Source organism: Falco biarmicus, chromosome 10 (genome assembly GCF_023638135.1).
Source record: "Falco biarmicus isolate bFalBia1 chromosome 10, bFalBia1.pri, whole genome shotgun sequence".
Taxonomy (NCBI): domain Eukaryota; kingdom Metazoa; phylum Chordata; class Aves; order Falconiformes; family Falconidae; genus Falco; species Falco biarmicus.
In genome coordinates this window covers 30,821,608-30,845,569 of record NC_079297.1, presented here as the reverse complement: position 1 = coordinate 30,845,569, position 23,962 = coordinate 30,821,608, and the positions used below count along the sequence as shown (strand labels likewise).

General features: G+C 37.9%; 1 protein-coding gene across 2 annotated transcripts; it reads left to right on the top strand.

The window, feature by feature from the left end:
- Positions 1 to 250: 250 nt before the first annotated feature.
- On the top strand, positions 251 to 20,599 carry COPB1 (COPI coat complex subunit beta 1). 2 transcript variants are annotated; one of them, XM_056354282.1, is made up of 23 exons: positions 259 to 407; positions 2,785 to 2,868; positions 3,182 to 3,333; positions 4,058 to 4,287; positions 5,046 to 5,215; positions 5,860 to 5,974; positions 6,581 to 6,673; positions 7,220 to 7,357; positions 8,403 to 8,522; positions 8,960 to 9,067; positions 9,161 to 9,307; positions 9,735 to 9,880; positions 10,902 to 10,998; positions 11,464 to 11,624; positions 12,281 to 12,401; positions 12,733 to 12,960; positions 13,132 to 13,311; positions 14,378 to 14,522; positions 15,973 to 16,092; positions 16,532 to 16,677; positions 17,948 to 18,037; positions 18,794 to 18,949; positions 20,261 to 20,599. In XM_056354282.1, exons 3-23 carry the CDS (start codon positions 3,243 to 3,245, stop codon positions 20,318 to 20,320), a joined length of 2,862 nt encoding a protein of 953 aa, XP_056210257.1. In that variant the 5' UTR covers positions 259 to 407; positions 2,785 to 2,868; positions 3,182 to 3,242; the 3' UTR covers positions 20,321 to 20,599. The 2 variants fall into 2 exon arrangements, with proteins under 2 accessions (XP_056210256.1, XP_056210257.1); XM_056354281.1 differs by lacking the exon at positions 2,785 to 2,868 and having other exon boundaries at positions 251 to 407.
- Positions 20,600 to 23,962: the final 3,363 nt, after the last annotated feature.

Genomic DNA, 23,962 nt, shown 5'->3' with positions numbered 1-23,962 from the left:
TTTATTGGATTTTAATTTTTTTTCCCCTCTGGCAATGTTTACGGAGGGTGTCCCGGGGGGTCCGAGCCCGCCTTCCTGCCTGCGCGGGAAACTCCACCCCGCCGCAGCGCTGACGTATCTCTCACGTGTCCGTGACGTCAGAGGCGCAAGCCCCGGCTCCCGCCTTCGTGGCACTCCGGCGCGCACACCCGCCCGCACGGTAACGCGAAAGAGGCGGGGCCGCCGGGCGGCCCCGCCCCTTTCGCGTTTCCATGCGGGCGTGAGGCGTGTCCCGCTGGGGCCGCCGTACTATCGATGTGGCCTGAGGAAGGAGCGGCTCCACGTCAGCCATCGCCGGAGCGGGAGCGCCGCGGGCAGAGCTCCGCACCCGGGGCTAACTCCACCGCACCGGGCCGCCACGCCACCGAGTACGGAACCTTGCGGCCTCCCAGGGGTAGAGGGGGGGAGGCTGGTACCTCGGAGCGGTTGGGGCCGGGGTGGTGCCGTGGCTCCGGTGGGGCCCGCAGGCCCGAGGCCTCAAGGCCCCGCTGATATCTTCCAGGGGGGTCCCTCAGGGGAGGCCCAGCGCTGCTTGACCGGGGCCTGCGGGGGCTTGGGCCCTTTGTGGCGGGGCTTCCCGGAGAGGGGCTGCTGCGCGGCTGTAGGGCTCCGGGTTTCTTCAGGGTAGTGGCAGGCAGGCAGGGGCAGCTACATCTTTGCAGTTTTAACTTAGCGCTAAAAGCACCTGGAAAATTAAGGCATAGATCTCCCTCAACAGGCTATACTTTAGGATTTTTTTAGTAAGTGTCTTTACGTTATATATTGTAGGTCACACACTAATAAAGCAATGCTTTCACAGGGTTTTGGTTCATCAGGTAGCCCCCGGGTTGTACAGCTCCCCAGGCTGGTGAGCAAGTGTGGACTTTTGTCACCCTGTGTTGTATAAACTGTAGCTTTCAATTTTCTTCTGTAGATACTCCGTATGTGGTGATCCTCTGTAAGATGAAACTGTCATTTCAAGGCTTGGTGCCTTGCAGGGAGGAAGACTTGGTGGCCATTCTCTCTGCCAAGTCTTCCAGCTCTCATTTTAGGAGGGTTGGTTTTCACTGCTGCTTTTCAGAGCCTAAAATGCACTCCACATTTTCATGTTTCAGAGACCAGTTTGGCTGGGATTTTTGGGAGAATTTCTGCGGTTGAGACCTTTGTATAAGTAAAGATACCTGGTCTACTTTTCACAAAGATCCACTTTGTGGTCTGAGTTGTTACTAGAGGTGAAGGTGTTAGCTGTAGGGCTTTGAGGCAGGAGTTTTGAGCAACAGTATGGAAAAAGTGTGCAAAAAGAGGCAAGAAAACAGCCGGATTTCTAAAAATGAGCACGATTGTTTATGTAGATATTTGTAAACGGTGAGCTTGAAGAATCTTATCCTTAAAAATCTACAATTCGTAACAGAAAGAGGTGTTTTTAAAAAAAGTATGTATTGCAGTTATATTTTTGGGTAGTAGTTGTGGTACAGTTCTAGTTGCGTTGTCTTGTATAGAAAGAGGCGGCAGCCCAAGTCAGCACAACTTACCTGCTCACTGTTCAGCCAGAAGTTCTCTAGGTGTCCATTCGATGAGAAAAGGGACTTTGAACCCAATACCAGCTTGTGTAGTGTCTCAAGTGCTCGTTCAAGCACTGCCGCGCCACGTCCCACCTTCCCTCTCGTCAGAGCTACTTGTGGGGTGCTGCGTTTAACCAGGCTGGGAATGGGTGTTTGCTGGTCTGTCAGTTTATTTTTCTTACTGTTTCAAAAATAAGGTGGCAGTGGAGAGTTTACAGGGTTTACATCTCAAAAGTTGTCCGCACAGATAAAAGAGGTGATGTGGGGATAGGATCTGGTGTCCCCAGACGGTAACTTAAACGGGCATGTTGTTGAAAGTTTGTGTCACAGATGTATGTCCCTGTGCGGGATCATTCAATTTTGAGAAAAAGTGATCTGCAGCGAAAGCATAGATTGAGTTGGAGAGTTTAGTGTTTTCATCTTTATGTAAATTACAACCTTTGATGGGAATCAGTTTGTTCAGTTCTCTATTATTAATAATAATAGTTGGCTCTATTATTAGTTATTAAGTATATAAAAATGTGCTTTTACACATTGACTGAGGTACATATTGTAATTGAAAGTAAAAAGGCATCTTCCTTATTTAAATGACTTCTTAAACTCAGTCTAAGACTTCCAGAAAATCAATAGCAATAAAGGCATGAAGTAATTTTTCTATAATTTTTTTGACACATTTTCTGTAGAAAATACAAAATTGCTCATGTAATCAGCAGTTTTCTTTATTGTGCTTGTAAGTAGGGTATTATGGCATTAACTGAGCAAGCACAAACCTGAGCGTTTTTCATTATTTAAGAAATGAAATAAAAAGTTTTATTTGATCCTAGATGTCTGTTATATAAGGAAGAAACAACCATGAGAATGAGGATGGAGCTTAATTGCTGATTTTGTTACCTGAACTGTCAGCCATATAGCAGCTTTGCTAGATCTGTAACCTTGTCGTGCTTTTTCACCATAAAAAATACTTCCCTCTAATGCCTAGCAGAGCAGTTAGACAGTAGAGTTGAGCTGGTCTGATGATCCTTGGCTGGTAAAAGTACAGTCTTGCTTCCCTCTCCACATGTTGCCTTTTCACTTGGTTTCTGCTCAGTTGGATCTTGTCCTTATCTTCAAGGTTTCCTTCATAGGCTAATTCAGCTTGTTAAACAAGTCAAAAACTCTTCTGCTTTTTTAGTCTTTTTTTATTATTATTCCTGTGATTTTTCAGCTAATTTTGCAGCTTGGGCCAGTTCACCTGGAGGGGCACAGGACTGCAGGGAAGGCAGTGGGAATATATAACTGGGAGCAGGGGGTAAGTAGGTGATGGAAAAGCTGCTGCATCCGTTTAGCTGCCATCAGGTGTCTGTACACTTCTGTTACCTCTGACCATGCCTTAAGTATTGGAAATATTTCTTTCATTTTTATTTTTATTTTTCTTTGGGAAATTTCATTTTTCGGTGCTAAGAGGAATATTTTAGTGTAAGAGAAAGTTGAGAAGGCTTTTGAATGTGGCTTCTCAAGAAACCCAGCAATCCCTTCAAATCATTGAGTGAGTTGTAAAACATTTTTGTGTTGGTTAATAAATTCTCTTCACTTTAGGATGGCTCTGTGTGCTTGTGTTTTAGGTTGCCTGATACTTGTGTCAAAATAATTCTTCCATTGAGAAAACTTCTGTAACCAAGAACCATGACTGCTGCAGAGAATGTGTGTTACACATTAATCAATGTTCCAATGGATTCAGAACCACCTTCTGAAATCAGCTTAAAAAATGACCTAGGCAAGTAATGGAGAATGATTTGAAGGATACTGCATCTTACCTGAATTATTCTTATATTCTCTCATTGTACCTTTCCTAGAATATTGTGTATGCTTTATAAACTCAAAACAGGTCAATTTGATGTTTATTTCCTTCTGTTGATTTTCAAAATGTGTGCATTCCTCTGTTTGCTGTGTTTTAAGAAGCTTTGTGATATTTATCTTACATGTTTTAGTTTTGTTGGGTTTTCTTCCCCCCCTCGGTCGGTGTGAAAACTTGAAATCTTTTTCTGGTTTTCTCTTTGAAATAGTACCTGTTTGGGCTAAGGTAGATTTAAGTAACGTAATGATAAGCAACAAGTTGTCTTATCACTGTTGAATGCGCTGCTGTATCTTGCTGGCATTAATGGCAGTGTTTTTATTTAGTATACATATGACATCAAAGCACATTGTAGTATCCTGGTATAAAAGGCTGTTTAAATTTAAGCATTGAAACTGCCATGAAATTTGTTGAACTGTGTTAATTCCAATATGTTGATCCTAGATTTAAGTCTGAACTCCATACTTTTTAAATCTTTCTTGCTTCCTCTTTGTCCTTTTAGTAGAAGTAAGGGTGTGAATTTTATTGATATGCTATATTGCGTGCTTTCAGAGTGGGTTTGGATCTTCTGACACTGAAGTTCATGTTCCTGTTTAAAGTAACTGTGACATGTTAGCCTTCCTGATTTAATTTCCTCCTCCTCTAGAAAAAGGAGATGTCAAGTTGAAGACAGAGGCCTTGAAGAAAGTAATCATTATGATTCTGAATGGTGAAAAATTACCCGGGCTTCTGATGACCATCATACGTTTTGTACTGCCTCTCCAAGATCATACCATCAAAAAACTGCTGCTTGTCTTTTGGGAGATAGTGCCAAAGACCACACCAGATGGCAGGCTTTTGCAGGAAATGATCCTTGTGTGTGATGCATACAGAAAGGTAGCCCATTGTTTCTTTCATTGCTTATGTTTCTATACCAGATCTCTCTATAAAGTATCTCATTTTTTGTTACTTAATAAATATAAAAATGGTTTATGCTCGGCATTTTCTTCCTAACCGTTAGGTTTTAGTGCTTCAGAGCTGGATAATTATAGATAACCAGCAGACCTACCACCAAGGGTTTTTTATGTGTTCTTTTACTATTGCGACTTAACAAAAATTTATTGTCTTAGTTTCCAAGCCAGTGAACCTCAAAGATGAGGAATAATCTAGTTACCGTCCTCATAGTGTCTAGGGACAAACCATGGGTCATAAAAGGACACTAATTTTGGAATAATTTCATCGTTGTATATTTGGGAGACACTCTTTCACAAAGATAATAAAGTCCCTCAGCTTCTTTGGGAATGGGTCAGAAGCAGGTGAACTAATACAGACTAGAGGTTCGTGTCCAGTGTGCAGGAATGGCTGTGGGGTAAGCTTTCATAGCCTTAGCAATTGGAGAAAACACATACAATGCAGGAAAAAAATCCACAGGCTTTGTAAGTTTCACTACACAGAAATACACATTTTTAAATATTGTGGGGCAGCAGCATTTTAAGAAGGTGTTTCCTGAGGAGACGGTGGCATGTCATTGTGGATGTTGGGAAGCTGTGCCACTGGAAGCTGAGTGTGGGAGGAGGCTGGCAAGTGTGTTCATCTGAGCTTAACAATGAGGCTGAAAAGTCTGGCATTTCAAATATGTTTCTTGTTGATTTTAGGATCTTCAGCACCCAAATGAATTTATCCGAGGCTCTACTCTCCGTTTTCTTTGTAAGCTAAAAGAAGCAGAACTGCTGGAGCCTTTGATGCCAGCCATTCGTGCATGTCTAGAACATCGTCACAGCTATGTGCGCAGAAATGCAGTTCTTGCAATTTACACCATTTATAGGTAAATGCCAGAAAGTATTTGCAGTCATGGATACAGAGGACCAATGCTGGCTTTAGTGATCTGGATAGCTTTTGAGATCTCATAAACGTTTATCATGTGGTGTTTGGGGTTGTGGGTTTTTTTGCTTGTTTGCTTTTTCTCATCTGTATAATGGACTTGCTTGAGGAAGCAGCAGCAGTACCTTTAGTTTTTCCAAACGTGACTGAGGTCCTTATATTGCAAGTTAATTCTAATGGGCAAATGCCTTCCTTAGTGATCTAAATGTTATTAATCTTAGCCATTGTCCACAACCATAGATCTAGAAGAATCCTTGCAGAAATATGCATATATAGATTTATTTGAAGTGAAATTTTCTTCTTGTACTGCAGCTATGTACTAAACGTCATTGCAGTTGTTACCTGAACAGTGTAGCTGAATGTTACTGTTAACAGAAATCATTGATGGGGTAGCTGCCATGCTAAAAATTTTTTTAAAGCTCCTTGAGTCTCTCCGTAGTTTCAAATAGCTACACAAGGCTATGTATTGCCGTTTTATGCTTTTTGCATTTTTGTAAACACTTGTATTTAGGATATACACTTAAGCCTTAGTTTCTGCTCCTTACCAGTAGTTCTTTTATTTATGTTGTTGTTTTTTTTAAAAAAAAGAAATTTTGAACATCTTATACCTGACGCTCCTGAACTGATCCATGATTTTTTGGTGAACGAGAAAGATGCAAGCTGCAAAAGAAACGCATTTATGATGCTAATTCATGCAGATCAGGTAAGGGTACTCATCCTCAAACTCATTCAGTTTACAACTTGAAAATGTGCTAGGTAACTAGACAGTACTTTGTTGGTAGTATTGACTATTTATATTGATAAAAGAAACATATATGATAGCATTAACCCGTTTGTGGAATATTGGGTAACTGGAAAAGTTAAAGTAGGTCTTTAGTGCTGTTTTCATTTTAAAGGAGAATTACTGTATTTGGTGAAGGCATATGTTGGTGCTGAAAACTGTAATTAGTTTTGCCAAGTGAGCGTAACCAGACTGAGAAGTGCTCCATTACCTGCTGTTTTATACCTTTGTAGTCAAGAGAAAGAAATAGCTATTTCTGTCTAGTGTTTTGGATTCTTTGCACTACAGGCAGTTGCCTTTTGTGCCTGATTACCGTTAGTTTTGTTTCTTGTTTTTCAGTTTTATAGACAGAATGGATTAATTTGCTCTTCAGGTTTGCAGTGTTTTTGAAAATTATTTTACATTTAAAGTTGAAGGTTGAATATATGCTGGTTTGTATTTTGATTTTTAAAATGTGTTTTGATTTAAAATATAGCTGGGTGGGCAAACTCAGAATACTTTAGAATAATGTATCTTTTATTTGTATAGGATCGAGCTTTGGATTATTTGAGCACCTGTATTGACCAAGTCCAGACATTTGGTGACATTCTGCAGTTGGTTATTGTTGAACTAATCTATAAGGTAAAAGGGAAATGGCTGTGGCATGTTTAAAATAAATGTACATGGTAGATGGTATTAGACTCCTTTTTAAAAGAGAGAGAGTGTTGCTGGAAAAGACATTATAGCTAGCATTTAGTCCGTGTCAGGAAAATGTCATTGTTTAGTAGAGCTGAATAATATTTGTCTCTTGAAACAATAAACTGCTCAAGTGTGCCCGCTACAGAGCAATACGTCTTGCCTGATTTGCCGTGATGTGGACTGTGTATTATCAGACTGTTTTTCATGGACATGAGCAGGGCATCTGTCGCAAAAGCTAGTAGAGGCTATGCCCTTCCTTTTGGTCTGAGATTTTAAGACCTTGTAGCATTGCATGGAATTATCAATAATAGCTTTTTAATAGCTTTTTGCAATTAGAGTTTTACAACTCTGAGTGACACTTCCTATCCCCAGAAAAGGTCATCGCCTTTTGCTTTATTTTCTCCTTGTAAGATAATGGAGCAATTAAGCTATGCGATTGCTATTTTGTTTTTTTTCTTTATCTGTCAATTATGCATTGTTCTTGTCTAGGTCTGTCACGCAAATCCATCAGAGAGAGCTCGGTTTATTCGCTGCATCTACAACTTACTGCAGTCATCGAGTCCTGCAGTGAAGTATGAAGCTGCAGGTACTCTAGTTACACTCTCCAGTGCACCAACAGCAATCAAGGTATAAAAGTGATGTTTTCAGATGTTTCAATAGCTCTTAGTGCACTGCAATGAATACTGTATGCTGTACACTGGTACTTTGAAAGAGCGAAGGCGTTAGTAATATGGGGTGTTTAACATTTCATATGTGAAACTGTCTTAAAATATCTCTTAAAACTGATCACAAAGGAAGGATGAGACGGTATTTTGCAGACCTGCAGCTAGTGAACTTCATGCCGCTTTGGTAGGGGACAAGCTTGAATACTGTGCAAACTGTTGTGCAGTAGTTGGTGCCAACCTGCAAACTTCTTGGAATACTGGTGTGTGTACTAGTACATACAAAGCAGGCTAAAGCTGAAGATCTGCAGAGGCTGCATGACTGACTTTGCTCATAAATATTACTCTTCTCAGACCAGAGTGGAAGCATAAAGCAGTGAAAATTTACACTGATTACTGATTGACCTTGGGTTCCTAGATTTATGTTTGTACAGCTGATTATTTGAGATCACACAGAAATTTTGAACTTGTATGGAAATTTAAAAAATAGAATATGCAAGCCTAGATTTAAAGGAAAAGCATTTTTAATAGTAGTCTGAAAAGATCAGGAGGAGTATTAATTCCAGCATTCTTGCTTTCATGTAGTAGTTTTTATTGAGCAGGAATATTATATGTAGAAGCTGTCATTAAAATCATACCTAGATACGCTAACACTGGCAACTGTTTTAAATCTGTTTTCATGCCCTGTTGTGTACTTAAGTGGTGACTCAAAGCATGCCAGAACATTGATCTCTTTATGACTTTCTTTGAATTTGAAATCAAGTCTGTGTTTGTAAGCTGATGCCATTGTGAGCTTTCCTGTGCAGTTTTTGTAAAATGGTGGTGGAATTGATGCTTACAGTGGACCAGGAAGTTTTAAAGTCTGTTCTCAGGTTCATTTCTGTGCCAACTCTTTTGAGTAGTTGCTTTAATAGTAATGTGGAAGGTGTCTTTTCCTGAATTGCTCTCAGAAATTTGCCAGTTTATTCTCTTCATTACTTAAATAATATTTTTGATCCTTTTAATTTTAGGCAGCTGCCCAATGCTACATAGATTTGATTATTAAAGAAAGTGATAATAATGTGAAACTGATTGTTTTGGATCGGTTGATTGAATTAAAGGAGCACCCCTCCCATGAACGAGTGTTACAGGTGTGTTATCTGTCCCTTTTCCTGCAAGCTTATTGAAGGCTTTTCTTTCCTAAACAAAACTTCTGGGTGTTGTGATGTATGGAAAAATGTACTTCTGAAGTTTGAATCTTCTGTTGATATATTTTTGGTAAAAGCATATGGGATGGACTTTTATATCTATGACTTGCTGCTTTTATTGTCTGCGTAAGAATTAACAGCAAATACTGTCTTGTTTGTAAGGCTTAATGTAGCTTGAGTGGTAGTCTTTTATGTAAATGTGGAATGTGTTAAATGAACACTCTGAAGTTCCTAATGCCCAGAAAATCTTGTTTGTTACTACGTTATATAGTGTGTGTCCAGAAAAGTCTTTGAAAACCACTGAGAACTAATAATTAGACTTATATGAAAAGGAAGTCATTTAAAGCAATGAAGTAGTTACCGTTTTGTTATTGTTTCAGGATCTAGTTATGGACATCCTGAGAGTGTTGAGTACCCCAGATCTAGAAGTGCGCAAAAAAACCCTTCAACTGGCCCTGGATCTTGTCTCTTCAAGAAACGTAGAGGAGGTGAAATACATGTTACTTTTGTTTAATTACACTATTTTTTATTCTTTGGAAAAATACATGAATTTCATCAATTTGATTTGATCTTTTCTGCAGCTTGTGATTGTTCTGAAGAAGGAAGTGATTAAAACTAATAATGTGACAGAGCATGAAGATACAGACAAGTATAGACAGCTGCTTGTTCGTACATTGCATTCCTGTAGTGTTCGGTTTCCAGATATGGCTGCGAATGTTATTCCAGTGGTATGCAAATGTTTAATTATGTTGTCATAAAATATGTTCTAGCTATACCCAAAACCTAGAGAATAAGTGAAGCTGGGATGTTTCTAACAGTGGCCTCACATGAAGCAAGACTATTTTTAATCCCTAAAGAAACAGAGGACTTTTGATGTAGTTGTTTGCCTTTTGAGACTTTATTTTTAAAATTTTTGAAGAACATGAGCTGAAGAGTACCTTTACTTAAAAGTGCAATAATTTGTATCATTAGACAAACAATTTGGGGATTATGATAATTGGTGATTGTTTGGAATGTACTTAAGGTTGTTTATTTTCAGCTTTGTTTAATGGGAGATCTAAATGCAGTTTTATTTTTCTGAATGTAGAAGGAAAATACTATTATACAAACTTAGCCATGCTGCTGTTTGTGCTCATGTTCACTCTTTCGTGCCAGTTGATGGAGTTCCTTAGTGATAATAATGAAGCGGCAGCTGCTGATGTCTTGGAGTTTGTGCGGGAAGCGATCCAGCGATTTGATAACCTCAGACCTCTCATTGTTGAGAAGATGCTTGAAGTCTTTCACGCTATTAAATCTGTCAAGTGAGTCCAAAATATGATATCAAACAGACATTGGAGCACCCTGTGGCTCACTTGCATTGAATATATATTGTCATTAAAAAGGTATGAAAATCCTTGCAATCCATACACAAAGAATAACTGAAGCTGGGATATTTTGGGCATAGATCACTTCTAGGTACAGCTTCCTTCTTGCCTACTTGTACACAAGATGCATTGAGTGCTTGTTGCATTGAATGAAGAAAATGTATTCAAATTTCATTTTTATGGTGCCATTGGTAGTTATATTTCCACTTGCTAGAAGATACCGTTGTTGATGAAGGCTGTCTCTGAATGCTATGTTTGATAAAACAGAGTTACTAAGGGATGACTGCAGCAGGAATTGGCACTTGAAGGCAACTGGAAATACTTAACTGTACATCTATTAGAAAACCCAATCTAACACAGACTGGGCTTTGCAATCTGCAAAGCTTCTTTAGTACTTTTCAGCACTCTAAAAACTTGTTTTTCTGATGGATCTGCAAAGGTGAAGTCATATGAGAACTTCTATGTATCAGGACACTGCTCTGCCATTCTTCCAATACGCAGACAGTCCGAATCCTATCTCCATCATCATCTCATGAAGTGGGAAAAAAACCCTCTGAAGCTTTGCTGTTGTTTTTTTTTTTCCAGATCTTAATTTGTGTTCTTGTTTTTCATTTTCTCCTATATGAAGGAAAAATTTGTCTTGGTTACCTGGAGAAACTTCAACTGACGTAATTCACATATAGTAGAGTTATTTCATTATGATCATAAAGAAATTTAATTTTGTGAATATCAGGATTAACACAGATGGAGATAAAGTTGTAGCAGAGGATATATCTCATTTGATATACTTGTTCGTTAATTTACTAAGGCTGAAAGGGTGACTGCTTTTGATCGAACTTGCTTTCTGTCAGTCACATCCTTCTGTATTTGTTGAGACTGGCTTTTACCACCTGACCAAAAAAGATGCTGGTTTGAGTATATCATGAAAGCATGACTTAAGTTACTGTTCTTGTCTTAGGATTTATCGAGGAGCTTTGTGGATCCTTGGAGAATATTGCAGCACAAAGGAAGATATACAAAGTGTAATGACAGAAGTTCGCAGATCACTTGGAGAGGTGTGTTTACTTTGATAGGTTAGCTCTTTGTGGTTTTACTTACTGTTATGCAGTATGTTTTCTAAGAAAAAAAATATTTTTAAAAGATCCTGTAAGTTGCAACAGGGTGTGAGCTCTTGTGTTATGTAATGGCATATGCACAAGAAATCTAAAGTAAAAAAAACTTACGGCAGCTTTAAGATATGGTTTAGTTCTACCTACTAAAAGAGTGCTTTAAAGTCTGGGTTGTTCTGAGAGGGATCTAAGACAATCTGTACAATCTGAGCTTTGTTGCATAGGTAGGAGGCTTCTGTATATGTTTCAACATCTGCCTGTTTCAAATTCTGTCAAAACTGTGGCAATGTAACTGACCTTTTACTTATAAAAACCTAACAATGTGGATAATTTTTGTTAAAACCTTCTGCAGAACAAAACTATCTTTTTTTTTTTTATTAATTGTAATGATTGTTTCCTGTTCATTTCTAGATCCCAATAGTAGAATCTGAAATCAAAAAAGAAGCTGGTGAGCTAAAACCTGAAGAAGAGGTGTCTGTGGGTCCAGCCCAGAAACTGGTGACAGAGATGGGCACTTACGCCACACAGAGTGCTCTCAGTAGTTCCCGACCGGCCAAAAAGGAAGAAGACAGGTATTTAGGATGTCTTACTAGGCCTGGAGTGACTTGGTTAATTACTTTTTTTAGTTAAGTGGTATTCTCTCTCATACTGAGTTTAGTGGTTGAGGTAACTTCCTGTTGTATTATTAGATATCATCATCTTGGTGCAGGAAGATGCCTAATTGCTTAGAATTTGTAATCAAAGCTTACTGTGTATCAAAAAAGACATTATTAATTATGGTATTCTAAATTCTAGTTGATTCTTTATAATTTATACATAAAGTTCCCTCACAATTTTAATTGGATACAGAGATGTTGCCTTTAGATTAATTTTTTTTCTTAATATCACCTTGCTGTAGTTTAGTTTATTGGTAGCTAGAACAATTGCTATATTTCCTTAATTACTGCAAATGGGCTACTTCATCTTGACTAGTCATTATCATCTCCGAGCTACAATGAAATTATTATACATTACACTTTTTACTTCACTCCGTATTCTGTGTGGAAATGGTTACGTGACTTGTGAGTATCTCTGTATGTGGAAAATTTCTTCTAGAGTAAATAAAAAACAACTTCTGAGACCTTTCAAGCTTGTTTTGTTTGTACAGTACGGATGTTATGGTATGAAGATAAGTAGGCTAAAGAGCATTGTCCAAAGCTAGTTTTCTGATTATCATTTGTCTTTGCAGACCTCCATTACGGGGATTCCTGCTTGATGGCGATTTCTTTGTTGCAGCTTCCCTTGCTACAACTTTAACTAAGATTGCTTTACGATATGTGTCACTAGTTCAGGAAAAGAAGAAGCAAAATGTAAGTCATCTATTGTTTCACGGTACTTGTGAAAATGAGCTTCTTGTTGCCTCTCTTCTTTTAAACAGATGCAAAATGGGTTAAGTCCAAAGTGAAGTGCCAGTTAGTGATTGGTTAATAATGATAACTTGAGTCACAAACAGGACCTACTGCTTTCCAGCCTCTCTACGTAGACAGTCTCTAAGTCATGATGTTTGGTTTCTGGATAACAAGTACAAAAAAATAATCTGTTCAGAGATTTTATGATTTATGTGCACCTTTTTGTAAATTGTAAGGCTGTATAAAATGCAATAACCTCCTTCCATTCTCTTTCCTTTGTCCTCCTCCGTAGTCCTTTATTGCTGAAGCTATGCTGCTGATGGCCACTATTCTCCATTTGGGAAAGTCGTCTCTTCCCAAGAAGCCAATTACAGATGATGATGTGGATCGTATTTCCTTGTGTTTGAAAGTTTTGTCAGAATGTTCTCCCCTCATGAACGATATTTTTAACAAAGAATGCAGGCAGTCTCTCTCTCATATGCTGTCAGCTAAGCTAGAAGAGGAGAAACTTTCCCAGAAGGTGAGCTATTATAAACGTGTAACACTTGGAGTTTGTTACAGCTGTTCACATCCAAGCTGGTCCCAGAAATGTCATCATTTGACTCTGTGTAAGCCAACCATTATTTGACTGTGTTTCTGTGCTAAAGGAATGGAATTCACTGGGAATTCTTGAATATTTCTCTTCCTGCAGAAAGAATCTGAGAAGAGGAATGTGATGGTTCAGCCGGATGATCCCATTTCCTTCATGCAACTTACTGCTAAAAATGAAATGAGCTCAAAAGAAGACCAGTTTCAACTCAGCCTTCTGGCAGCAATGGGGAACACACAGAGGAAAGAGGCTGCCGATCCTCTTGCATCCAAACTTAATAAGGTAACGTGAAAGTCAGTGGTTTGGTTATATACACGTTGTGCTGCTTGTGCACAGGATCAGCTTTGGGAATCGCGGGCTGCAGCTAATGATGATTGGAAAGACCCAGGTATTTTTTGGTTAGGATCAGCAGAAAGAGAAAAGCCCTTGTGCTTAAAGTTGTTACCTTCTTCACGTGGGAGGGGAAGAATAAGGAGGAGAATTGGAGAGTGTTGAGCTGGTGGCATGGGGAGAAGAAATTAAGATTGTTTGCTGGTCTGAAGAGCCCCCAGTACGGTTCACAGGGAAAGGAGCAGGGATGTCACAAGCAATTAAGAATCCCTTTCTTTCCTTGGCTGCCATAGCCTGTTGCCAAGTGCAGTGCGTTATGGTTTCACTCTTCATACCTTTTTTTTGCTGGTGATTACCAGGACCTGCAGAGAAGGTCCAAAGAGAAGAAATCTCTTGATCCATTCATTAATTAAGAGTTAAAACCCCAGAATTTTATTCTTTAAAAGTATCAGATCATGAATTCTTTTTACTTTTTAAAGTTATGTTTTTATTTTAAGTCAGCATTTCTTTGTCCTGCTTACCTTTTTAAGAATAAATGGTGTTACAGTCTGTATTTTAGGAACTTTGGTGTTCTTAATACTTTTAATCCAGAAAGGTTTTATAATTATTATGTATATGGAAAAGAATATGTGAAGGAGGGCTACAATTAAAATTTGTGTGAATAATATGGACAGTCACGGTGTACTTAGCTATAAATCAATGAAATCTCTTTATTTTGGAAGACCTAGGCATGAGCTTTACATTTCCTAAACATCACAACTTCTTTAAATAATATTTTGTAGGCAAAACTTGCGATGATTTTTTTTTCAGTGTCTTTATATTGTTCCTTCTTTCTTACTAGTAAGTTAGTTCTGTGAAATTAAAAGCTCTTTGCACACCTGCTTGATTTGGAGGCTCATGTTAAAGAGTAATGGGCTTAGTTTTACTTTATTCTTTTTTTTTTTGTCAGTTTGACATAATTCCATGTTTTAAACTGGTTTATGAGAAGAAAAATACCTTAAACTCTTTTCTTCCACAGGTTACTCAACTGACAGGTTTCTCAGACCCTGTCTATGCAGAAGCCTATGTCCATGTCAATCAGTATGACATTGTGCTAGATGTACTTGTGGTCAACCAGACCAGTGATACTCTGCAGAACTGCACGCTGGAACTAGCCACGCTAGGTAAGGAGTGCTGGTGGAAACCAAGCAACCGCTGAGCAGCAGTGAGGTGCTGGCCATTGGCAACCAGTTTTAAGGAGTTTCTGAAACACTTCTAAATACTTACAGATTTATGCCAGCTAGTTGCCATTTCAAAAGGATGTTTTTGAATGCCTTTAAAAACACATTTTTCTTCCAAAAGGTGCAAGACTTATCTCCACTGGCACTGACAATACTGTCTGATGATACAAACTGTAGTAAGATTGTGAATTTCTTCATGCTTTTTTCACTAGAAAAATAGCATTCCATTTCCCCTTCTCCCTTTTTCCTGAAATTATGGACAGGATTTTTGATACACTTGTTCCCCATTACTCTGTTACCGCGGAACAAGAGGACAAAATGCAAACTGGTGTGGAGCGAATGTCAGGCAAGAGAAAGTCATCTGCCCTAGGTGGTTCTTGCACTCAGCTTGAAGTACCTAGATATACTGCATTTGCTCAGCTGATACCATTCCCTCTACCAACAGCTGTACCAGAGGCTTGCTGGAGCAATAGTGAGGTTTCATTAACTTCTAGGGGAGGAACTGGATCAGATAATCCAAGAACAATTTCCTATTGTCTTCTGTTTTGGCAGTCAGGACTTGAAATAAGTTTACAACACTAGGGGGACGCATGTTACATGCTTGTAATTGATGTAAATATGACTGGAGGGGCATAACCTTCCTCCAAATCTTTTGTACATCATTTGATCAGATTAGTGGTGGAGTAAATAAAACAAATGTGTTACTTAATAGGTTGTATTTTTCTATTTATTAGCTCAGTAAAGTGAAATTCTGTATTTCCCAGTTGATCTCTTCAGATATATTGCAAAAACTGACTTGATGCATCAGTCCTGTGCATAGAGCTGATGCTGTTCATGCTGTATTCTCAAATTGCACAGTCTGATAGAACTAAAGACTTTTGCTTGCCAGAGGATTAGGAAAAATACAACTCTTCCTGTGTCCTGGGAACAATTATATTCAAATCAAGGTGATACTTTGATCTGTTTATAAATAGCTTAGTGCGTGTAATACTGGACGTTGAACTTTGGTTTTGAGACACTTGACTGTAGGATTAGGTGTTACGATGTTGTCAGTGGTTAAAAGATAAGGTAAAACTAAGCATTTCCTGATTGTTAAAAATGTAATACTAGGTTCAATCTGAAGCCTATTTAAGTCAGTATTTGCATTTGTTTTCAGTGGGGTTTGGTTTTTTTTATTTTAACAGAAATTTTTAATGTAACAAATTATTTTGTCTTTCAGGTAGCAAACTATAACAAAACACAAACAAAAAAACCAATACCTTTGTGGTGGTATTTAGTGCAACTCTGTAGACATTAGAATTGAATGACAAGAAAATAAACTGTTGTCCAAAAGCTAAATTCATTGGGAGATAGGGATCAGGGAGCTTTAACAGTATACAATTTCTTTACACAGGTGACTTGAAACTTGTGGAAAAACCATCTCCTCTGACACTTGCTCCACATGATTTTGCAAACATTAAAGCTAATGTCAAAGTTGCTTCAACAGAAAATGGAATAATTTTTGGTAATGTTGGTAAGTAACCAATTCAGTGTGCAAGATTAACATTAATGTGTAGCATTTCTGAACTGTTTAATAAGCTCAAAAATAATTGAAAACTTCATACTGGGAGAGGAAATCGAATGATCTACAATGTGTGACTATTTTGTGATGATTTTTGAAAAATGTATATTGCTTTTAATTATGGTAGGACATGCTACCTTTAGAATGTTTGTCAACATCATACTTGAACCCAGGTCTGGATTTGAAATGAGCTAGGCAGCCTCGCCTGAAAGACAATACACGTAACTCAGAAATTCTGTGCTAATTGGGTAAAGTCCTTGAGGACAGAGGACAGCAATGAGGCTGACCAAACATTGGGGCTGCTGTTAACTGGCAAGTGGTAACTGAGCATTCTTATTTAGTGCAGATTCACTTTTTTAAACATTAGGGTGGTTTGTGTTTTATGTTGCAGTATATGATGTCTCTGGAGCAGCCAGCGACAGAAACTGCGTGGTTCTCAGTGATATTCACATTGACATCATGGATTACATCCAGCCTGCTTCTTGTACAGATGCGGAGTTCAGACAGATGTGGGCAGAATTTGAGTGGGAAAACAAAGTTAGTTTTATTTTTTGCATGCTGTTTGTGTTTTTTGTTGATGTATAATTCTGTTTCTTGTTTTATATTCTGTCATTACATGAACATTATCTCTTGTGATATAAACCTCATTCTACATTCACATTGGATGCTCTCCTCGGGTAACTTCTTTTATTGCTATCTTACCTGTTTTACAAACTTAGTGATGCAGTAACTAAGGGTTTTTTTAGAAAAGAGGTATGTGCCTTGAGCCTTATCTGCTGTATGGTGTCCAAATTGATTGGTGACTGCTATGTATTTTGACTCAAAGGTGAGACAGCAACAAGCATGTTTATGCTGAGACTGCAGAATTATTCATACTGCTTAGTCTCTCCAGTTCTGAATAATGTTGCTATTTAAAAAAAAAAGAAATTAAAAAAATCATAGAATTTGGGTTGTAGGGGACCTTTTGAAGGTCATCTAGTCCAGCTGTGGGCAGGGGTATCTTTCACTTGATTACTTTGCAATGCAGCTGTAGCATGCAGTTATGGATGCTGTGTTAAGACTGACAAAATGGTGGGTATGCTTAATATTAGAGGGTGCCCAAACTGCTACAGACCTGTGAAAAAGGGCTTCAAAGGAGATAATCTTATACAACAGAGCAACAAAATTCAATAGAATAGCAACATTAAAACAGTGGGAGGTTTTACATAAACTGTAGCCTTGGTTGCTATGTGTATTTACATGTATTCACTTGAGACTAGATTTAAGAGTCTCAGAACTTGTGAACAAGAGATCTTAATACATGGTATGTGAAGCCTTAGCAATTTGTAAACTACTCCTAAGAGATACATTAAAAAACAATTTAAACAAGATCCACAATATTCAATATGAGGAAGCCAAGGCAGCCCAGAGAGCGTTGTTGCTGGAAAGGAAACATGAAAGTAATATTTTTTTCATTGGTTAAATTGGACTAGATACTACTTTTTCTTGTTCTGGCAATGTGTAAACTGTTTTCAGACAAGAAGTCCGCTATTTGCTGTAGAGAGTACATGTTCAGCAGAGTATCATACTCACCTAATATATTTTATAAACCATGGTAATAACATGAAATGTTCAGTCTTTAACAAGTGGATGGCTGGAGGTGAAGACTTCATACAATGCCACCACATAATGGGAAGTGCCTCTAGCTTGTTGCATGTGGCATTCCTCAAGGAGAAATGTAATGGTAGTCGCCTTTATTAGAGCCCTGACGAAGAAGTAATGCCTGAGGTGCTAATTAATGTAATTGCCTTTTTTTCCCTTCTTGAAGGTTACAGTCAATACAAATATCGTCGATCTAAATGAATACTTACAGCACATACTGAAGTCGACCAATATGAAATGCTTGACTCCAGAGAAGGTGAGCTATTTGCTTGGAGACTTTTAGATACTTTTTTTAGCTTGTGTGCTTTGTTGTTTAAATTATTTAGCATTGGCTATGACTACTATTAGAAGTGCTTGCTTACAGTATGAAATACTACATATGCTTCATATTTTTTATATGAGTGGTCTAAAATGAGTAAAAGCAAATTAGTGATATCAAAATTACTAGTTGCTTAATCCCCTTAGCTACTTCTTGCCCAGTTTAGAAAATCAGAATGTTCTAATTCATAGTAGCTAAGCTGCAGTATAGATTTCATGGGACCATCTGTTTTTATAAAGGTTTTTCTCAGTAGCTCCAAGTTCCTTTCTTCTCTGTCAAAATTTACATTTCTTTTGCCAGTTTAGCCTTTTTGTTATGAAGCAAACTAAATATATCCAATGGCTATTTGCTATTAAGATGTAATATGTGTAATACCTACTAGCTATTATATGTATAGTAGCCAAAATAAGAATAGTAGCTATTGCTACTATTTGGCTTCTTTACCATTTTGCTGTTCATTAAATCAGACTGTAGAATGCCATCCTACCTTGTCTTGATGGATACTGTAGATTGCATATCTTCCAATATTAATTTTAGGAAAAGGCCACCGCTGTTTCCCATTGCATGGTTCTCACATGTGAACAAAGAAGTTTAAACATTACATACTGACGCGTGCCTAGCTAACCTAAGATGAATTAAAATGTGTGTAAAGGATTTTGGCCTTTCTGAAGAGTTCATATGTGCTTTCCGTAGGCACTCTCTGGTTATTGTGGCTTTATGGCGGCCAATCTTTACGCACGTTCCATATTTGGAGAAGATGCACTTGCAAATGTCAGCATTGAAAAGCCAATTCATCTTGGACCAGAGGCGCCTGTCACTGGTCACATACGAATCCGTGCAAAGAGCCAGGTAATATGACATACTTAGAGCACTGGTTTTCCTTGTCATTTTTAAGAAAATGTGCCAAGTACTCTAAAAACATGCAGATTTTTTGATGTACATTGGTTTACAGTAGCAGGTAAATGGGAAAAAATTTGGGAAGATTAATATAGAAACATTAACCATAGTTTTGAAACTATCTTATGCAGATTTTGTGAGGAAAGAATGTCTTTCTAATTAGGTGTAATCATACCCTAAAAACATGTTCAAGATCTTTTCTTCCAGTGCATTATCATAAAATAGGCTCTTGGGCCAAAATGTCCTTATTTTATCTGTAGCACTGCAAATAAGATGTTATGTTTTATTTGCTTTTAAATAAAGAGCAAATGCTCCCTAAGGTTCCATGATCTGTTTCCTACTAAATTACACATTTCAATTTCACACAAAGAAATTTTATGCATGAAATAGCTGTTCACTAGTTCTTTCTCAAACCAGCAAAACAAAACCTAGTGTCTTTCAGTAGGATTATTTTCTGTCAGTACATCTATGAGTCTGCTTAGGATTTTAGAACTGCTACCTCCCAACTAAAAATAAGTACAAGATCTCGAACTGTTTAATAAATTTTAAAAAAGTGTATCGATAAAAGTATTTTAAACAGCACCAATAAAGGGCTACCTGACATTTCACATTCAAGGAAACCATATGGTTTATATGATGTCACTGTAAAGATTTTGGAGTGGTTGAAATTAACGTTTCTGATATATTTACAGTGGCATTTTTATATAAGACTGCATTTAATTACATGTGCCAGCATTGTTGCATCTTGACATCATTCTGGTATTGATTACATGGATTTATTCATGCAGTTTCTTCTGAGATTTCTTCAGTTCTATGTAATATTAATACAGTTCTGTGATTAAATGATTTTCTATAGCTTTAGTGCATTGAGTGCTAGTATTGGCATTGAGACTTTCAACAGGTGAATTTCAGTAACTGGACTGACAAATGTATTTTCTCCAGTGGCAGCAGACTTTCAATTGGTGGGAGGTCAAAAGACTTATTTTTTTTTAATTCTCTTGCCTTTTGTATTGATAACAGATTTAGCAGTTGTTAGTTTATTTAAGTTTCGTTGTTTCAATAATATATGTAGATGTAGCCTTACCCTGGTGTTAAGGAAGTGTGCGCTATAATTATTTCTAATTGTTCATTTATTTGTATACTTTAATTTCCATGCCACTAACTTCATAGATTTCTATATATGGAACTTCCATTTTAATATAGATAAGATAAAGTTATTTTGAAGTATCTGAATTGTGAATTTCTTCTTTCCTTTCCTTACAGGGAATGGCCCTGAGTCTTGGAGATAAGATCAATCTGTCTCAGAAGAAAACGAGTTTATAGATTTTACCTAGTGTCTTTTCAAGTCTTTTACAATTTAACCTTAGGTATGTGGCTTTTGGGGTCCAGAACATCTTATATTCTTCAGTGTTCTGTAATTGTAGAAGCCAAGCTTTTGAGCTGAAAGCATTCCAGCAGATAATTTATAGGTTCTCCATGATTGATACTGAGCAAAACTTTAAATCTCCAGGGTTGTTCTTTTTTTTTTGTCCTGGAAGTCATGTTTTCTTTGTCTCTAATATATACTGATGCTCACAATACAATAAACAAATTATGCCATTACTGTTTTGTCTGTAAATTATAATCTCTGTATTATTTGATCAGTATTGAATATCGGGCCAGGTATTTTGATACTCTAAGAAAGTGGGAGTGTGTAATAGCTTAAGTGTTTACAATAATGACTAGGCCTGAATTGTGTGCATGTGTGATCATGGCTCTTAAAATACTCTGGTATAGCTAGGAGAATATATAATTGACAGCTAAATCAAAGGCTGTATGTTCTAGATGGTTGGGTTAGTAATGTAACCACTTGGCACAGAAAAGCTTGTAATATTAGAAAAGAGCTTGTCAAAATTCAGTGCTTTCCAGCAAGTAGTAGAACGTTAAACTTTGTTTCTGAAATGTTTTCCTAACAGTGTTACCATGAGTAATATAACATTGCTGGTGGTGTTCTTATTTTTTAGTTAATACAGAAAAGAGAGCCAAGTGCAATATTAAAGCTGTACCAGCATGAGCAGTGTTTTCAGTGAATGCAGCCATTAGCCACATGTGTAAGCTCAGGAAGGAAGGATTCGGACTGATTATTATCTTGCAGTGAATTGAACCAAGTTGAGGAATTGCTGAAAAGGAAGAATTGTGAGTGAAGGTCAGGTCAGGATGTGGAAGTGAGTTAACATCATTTGGCTACTAAGTGTTATGCAAATTAGCAGTAGATTAAAACGGATAACCATTAGATTGAAAATACTTTTCACTTAAATCTGTCAAGCATTAATTCTGAATTTGTTAAATTGTTGCAAGAAATTAATTCTACAGAAGAGTCTCCAGAGGCAGCAGTACTCTTCTAGTTGGCAAAGTCCTGCTCCTGAAGTGGAACAGCTCAGTCCGGCTCCAGTAGGACAGAAGAAAACTGAGTTAATATCCTGGGTAGCTGATTCCCAAAACATGTAAGGCCTCAATGGTGAAAATACCTATTTTCCACTCTGAATAAGCTCAGGAAGCAGCACACATGTAAATTCTGAACTGGAAGAGTCTAGGCTGCTGTATTTTACCTGGCTAAAGGATAGCCCTAGAAATACAATGCAAAAACTGAGCTAAGAAGTGACATTCATTTAAATATTTCATTACCTGTTCCTCCCAATACTACTTTTTGACAGCTAGCTTTGGTCTGTTCTTATAAGCATTAGGTTTAGTTTTCATTCCAATCCTGTTCTTAAGCTTAGGTGCTAGAGGAAAATAGTTTGCCCATAGTAAAAAAAGGGGCAGATCTGTTAACAGGTAAAACTTTGCACTGATGCAGCTGTACAATTCTGAATTTTTAGTACACAAAAATCCATAAAATCAATAGGTGTCTTCTGGCAGTAGTTATTTTTTAAGCCGTTAGCCATCAAGGCCATGCTGTGTCTGACAGTACTGAAGTCTGCATTACTGTACTCCAGTGTGCACGCCTCTATTACAGACGAGCCTGTATACCTGCTAAGGCTGTGTCTCTTGTTAAATCTTACAGATTTGAAATACATGACTTCCAAAGCTATGGTGCATTTATTTTACTGTTTCCCCTTAGGCACACACCTCACACTTAATATGTACAATAAGAAAAAAGAAGGGAACTTAGACATGCAAGGCTGTTGCCATGTGTTTGTGTGAGCAGAGAAAAAAACTTGGAAGGCTTATATGATGAGGCCATATAGCTTCTGAAGACCCTGATTACCTTGTGCACTTCTGTGAGCATCAAATATGGTCATGAAATGTACAGGACACAGTAATGTATGTTTCAGGTATACATGGTAGATATTGTTGACACTAAGTATCATGGTGATACGATTTTTAAAACCTTTACCTGTCATAGTGGGGGATATCCAGCTTTGCACCCCAGTAGATGTTAGAGACAGTGAATCAGTAAGATAGTGCAGCATGGGTTTGCAGAGTGGCCTGTTTGTTTTGCATGTTTTAAAATCCCTTTTTGGTTCCGCCATTGTTTTGCTTTCTAATGAAAGCTCCAACTCGAGCGTCACACAATACCACCGGCAGCTGAAGCTCTGGATATGCGCATTTGCCTTGATAATGAAGTTATGTCTCTGCATCATCTCACAGCAGTTACATTGCCTTCTGTGAAGCTATGCCAGATTCACAAGGATATAGTAGAGATAATGAGATTGTGATCTTAATTGCTTAGTATTTCATAATTTGGGAGGGGATGATAGGAGAAAAGCATTGGAGTATGTTGTATGTGCTGTCCCGTGAAATTCCATGGATATCAGTATGCTGCTTGAGGGTGTGTGGCAGGATTTTATTCTTCAATCACTTTAAGCCAAACTATGAGAGAAGAAAATCCTGAGATTCCGGTGAAAGGACTCATCTCTTCACAAAGACATTGTAATTAGTAGGACACTAACAGAGATTGAGTCGTAGCTGCGTATGTACTGAATGGTGTGAATGAGATGGATTTGCAGCCAAGGAAAGGATGTTTTTGGAGAAGGAGAATGTCTTCCAGTATCTGTTATCCAAGGCCTGTTTCAGTCACAATCTGCTGTCCTCACTGGAGAACAGAAACCATCCTGGCATGTGCAGATAGCCGTATTTTATGTGACTCAGTCAGCTGGAAGGGGCATATAATTTAATTTGGTTTAGGTTATCTTTTGCTATTAGAACTTTATTCAAGGACATAAGAACACCTGTTTAGCAGAAGCTGCCATGACTTTAGGATTGATTTTCCACCTGTCATGCTTTTCAAAGCTCTCCTGCAGAATTTGCCTTGTACAGACTTTCTCATTGATGGTATGCACTTTTTCAGTAGCCTGAACACTAAAAAATGTTAGATGTGTGTTTCATGTCTATACTTCAGAGATGAAATTATATCCTTTTATATATATACTATTGTGTTTTGGCTACGCTTTTCCTCGGTAGTTCAGACAATAGACTGATTTTTGTTCCAAAGACCTCTTTCTAAATTTAGCTTTTGTGCACTAAAGAGAGGCTGATAGAGGGAGATTTTCTGTGTCTGCCTGTGTACACAGACAGGATTCTCAAGTGTCATTTGAGAGTGGTGTTCCACTGGTCTTTAACCGCTCCTGGGCAGGCCTGTCACTGCTTAAAAAATCCGTATTTGTGACAACTACCACAATCACTTAGAAGGAAAGAAAATAGGAGGAAAGCTGATGTATGATCATTGTGGTTTCCATGAAGATCAGCAATTCTGAGCAAATAGGAAAGCTGAGAACCTTAGATGCACCACTGAGCACTTAAAAATTGTTCTTCTGAGGAGAACGGGAACTCTTCAGTTATTTCTGTGGAAGTTTAGATACACATTAATGGGGTGTGAAACATTTCTTATATACTACAGAATTGTTCTGCATATACAAAGGAATATCTTAGACCATTCTACTTAAGGATGCACTTACAGCTCTTTTGTTGGAACAAAATTTAGTA